The sequence below is a fragment of the Pundamilia nyererei genome, unplaced genomic scaffold (genome assembly GCF_000239375.1).
Source record: "Pundamilia nyererei isolate P.nyererei 1_Seehausen unplaced genomic scaffold, PunNye1.0 scaffold00263, whole genome shotgun sequence".
NCBI lineage: Eukaryota > Metazoa > Chordata > Actinopteri > Cichliformes > Cichlidae > Pundamilia > Pundamilia nyererei.
This window is the reverse complement of record NW_005187664.1, coordinates 59,354-62,498: the sequence shown is the minus strand read 5'-3', so window position 1 is coordinate 62,498 and position 3,145 is coordinate 59,354. Positions and strand designations below refer to the sequence as shown.

Here is a 3,145-nt window from a genome sequence, read left to right as displayed (position 1 = left end):
CCTGAGCCACATGTTTCTATGACAATGTCAAATGCGCTGCCTATTAGTGCCACTTATACAGACGTGCCCCTTCAGGGAGGCAAACACATCCATGTGGAGACCCTCACTATGGCAACCATTTAGAGTGACTCTGTCATTTCCATTGCATGTCATGCTTTGGTTTTGTTGAAGGATGTGTCTAATCCCTGAGAGATGACTGGCGGGGTGGATTTGGTCAGAGGACTGTGAGTCTACACTGTTACAGGTGTACGTGTGAGATTTGGTTCAATTGTTGGAAAACAGACAAGGTGTCACTTCTCAGCCGTCATCATTTTGTACTGTCTAGATTACTGAGACGTGTAAGGATATAATTACAGAGAGCACAGTGTAAGAAACTGCAGCCTGTTCTGTTGACGGTGTCTGCAGGACTGTCAGCTGAAGAAAGAAAAGATAAGTGCGCCATTTGCATTTAACTGGTGTTGTGAAGATTGCCGCCTCAATACACAAAATGCCTTTTCTGATGAGAGTGCCGGGTATGCTTTTTCATGCGCAACTGAGGCCCTAACTGTTATGGGTGTTGGGAGGGGTGTTGTGTGTAAAGTGCTCCCTGATGGCTTGCTTTAAAGATGGGTTTCAACCTGTTATGTGTCTGTGCCAATCAGGTGGCTGGAATTAAAGGCATGTTAATCGCCAACAAGAGGCACGACAACCAGGTGAAAACCTACATTACCTACAATAAAGGGCGGGACTGGAGGCTCCTGCAGGCTCCTGCGTCTGACCTGGAGGGGAATGACATCCACTGCATACTGGTAACGTACACGTCAAATGCTGTCTTGTGTTTATGGAAATTACACACAGACTCGTTTTCACATCTTAGTGAGGACATCAATTATACATGATCCTTTCCCCAGCTGCTTGCCCTAACCATAAGCCTGCCACTAAAACCACATTTTGAGTCTCAAAAATGTCTTCAAACTCGTGGGGACGGGTATTTTGGTCCCCACAGGTATAGTAGCATACCAATTATCTGTCCTCACAAAGACGTCTAAACCTGCAGACACAAAAATATATTTTGCTGATTTGTAACACTGCTCTATAGCCAGAGCTTACTAATGCACCCTCATGAAGTCTGTTCTAAAACCTAAAATAAATCATCTGTGTAGTAAATAATAGTTGGAAATTGGTCTTTATGTTGGTGAAAGCCCTGATTCTCACAGGTATGAACAGTCTCACCAAGTCAGCAGTTACATTTCCCACAGCCAGATGTTTTCTGCACTGGACAAGCAAACTTTAGCTTAATCTGCTGCATTCTAGCTTTTAGGAAACCCCTTCCAGTGAACCTGTGTTATAGCATGTGGAAAAGATCTGCAACATCCATTCATTAAGAACTGGCTATCATTTAAAACTGCATGCTCAGATTGTTCAATGAATCCTAGTTATTTAAATTAATTTACAGTTAGGTGAGTACACATGGCCCAGATAGACATGTGCATGCAAATCCAAGTCATGTACAAAAAACTAATATTAGTGCATAATATAGATTAAAGTGCAACCTCTGTTTTAATCATGAGGAAGATGCAGTACTCGAGCGGCAGATCCAGATCAGCTGTACGTGGTAAAGGTCTCATTAGATAGCTTCCCTGCATCTGAAACTAACAGGCAGACCGTTAGCAGGAATCATGGTCGAGACATTAGGAGGACTTCATGCTGTTTAAGAGGTTATTTCAGGGCCATGCGGTGTGGCTTACAGGTTCCCTGTGATTGTGCATTCATGTGACATTTTAATTACTGCTGTAGATTCCTTTTGATTACCCTGTTCAGTCCCACTGCCCTCGGTGTCCTTACACCAGTGACACGCTGTCTGCTGCAAAGATGAAAGCAGACACAGGTTTTTTTTCTGCTCCGTGAACAAATGTAATTGTCTTCTGTTGTTTGCATGCCCTGGAGGCTCAGCTTCACACTTTAATGCAAATTCCATCATTTCTTTGTTTTAATGACAGATTAAATGTAATTAGCAAAACGTCTGAAGGCACCGTTAGCTTAGCTTTTGGGGATTTTTTTGTTGTTTGTTCTCTAATTTTTCTGACCCTATCATTTTCACATAACGGATCAGCCCTGCTTCCCATCCTATTACCTGGCAGTTAATTAGATAAGCTGATGCATAGCAAGACTGAGTTAGATCATACTTTGTATTATTGCCACTTACAGTGATGCACGTATGCATACACAGTTATACATACTTATTTTCAACTTGTCTGGGCACTGCATCTAAACTTCGGTGCTTCTTTTCTCTAAAATCAACATCCACTTCAGTTTATTTCTGTTAAATCTTTTACAGCCTTTCTGCTCTCTTCATCTACAACTCCAAATGTCTGAGAATCCTTACTTGTCAGGAACAATTTCCACCAAGAATTCTGCACCGGGAATGATAGTTGCCACAGGTGAGTAAAAACACTGAACACCAAAGGCAGTCTGCACATTAAAAATGCATAAGATGACTTTTTTTTTTTCATACGCTGAACACTTTACATTTACCAATGTCTGCACATGTTAGGTAGCTTAAAAATCAGGATCTTCTCTGACTGCTTCAGCTGCTTCTAACAGACTGATTTCGATCATATGAGGAGGTTGCAGGTTAAATTTTGGAATGTGCATGCTTATGCTTGCTCACAGGTGGCTTCCCTCACTGGCACTGCCTCTTTTCTGCTCCATCTCAACATCAACACAACCTAGACAGCAACACAAACTCCACACAAGCACACTGATATGGCTTCAGGTGCTATTTCTTTAGTGATAGCGTTAGTAAGCAAGCTCTTTGTCTAAATGAACAGGCAGGCTAACATCAGCTACTATTAGAAAAATGTTTCCGGGTAAAATGGACTCATGAAGTGTCTCTCTTCTTGCTCTTGTTAGTGAGCGTCCAAGTAACTCGCGATCAGAGATGGGCAGTAACGCGTTGCAAGTAATCTGATTACTTTTTTCAAGTAACGAGTAAAGTAAGGGATTACTATTGCAAAAAGGTTTTTAGATTACCGTTACGTTCCTGTAGGAACGCTGCGTTACTGCGTTACTAAAACCGTGATTTTTTTTGCGAGTGTCTCATGACAGTGACGTAAGCGAGTGCGCCGTTAGTGACAACAGCTGTGTGCAGATCAACAATGGATCA

The 3,145-nt window shown here is 42.1% G+C and overlaps 1 protein-coding gene across 1 annotated transcript in view; it reads left to right on the top strand.

The window, feature by feature from the left end:
* Positions 1-3,145, top strand: part of sorcs3a (sortilin related VPS10 domain containing receptor 3a) — a 251,886-nt gene that overhangs the window by 192,564 nt on the left and 56,177 nt on the right. The window contains exons 10-11 of the mRNA XM_005750127.1: positions 642-788; positions 2,318-2,420. Of these exons, the coding sequence (XP_005750184.1) occupies positions 642-788; positions 2,318-2,420 (250 nt within the window). The remainder of the gene's footprint in view (positions 1-641; positions 789-2,317; positions 2,421-3,145) is intronic.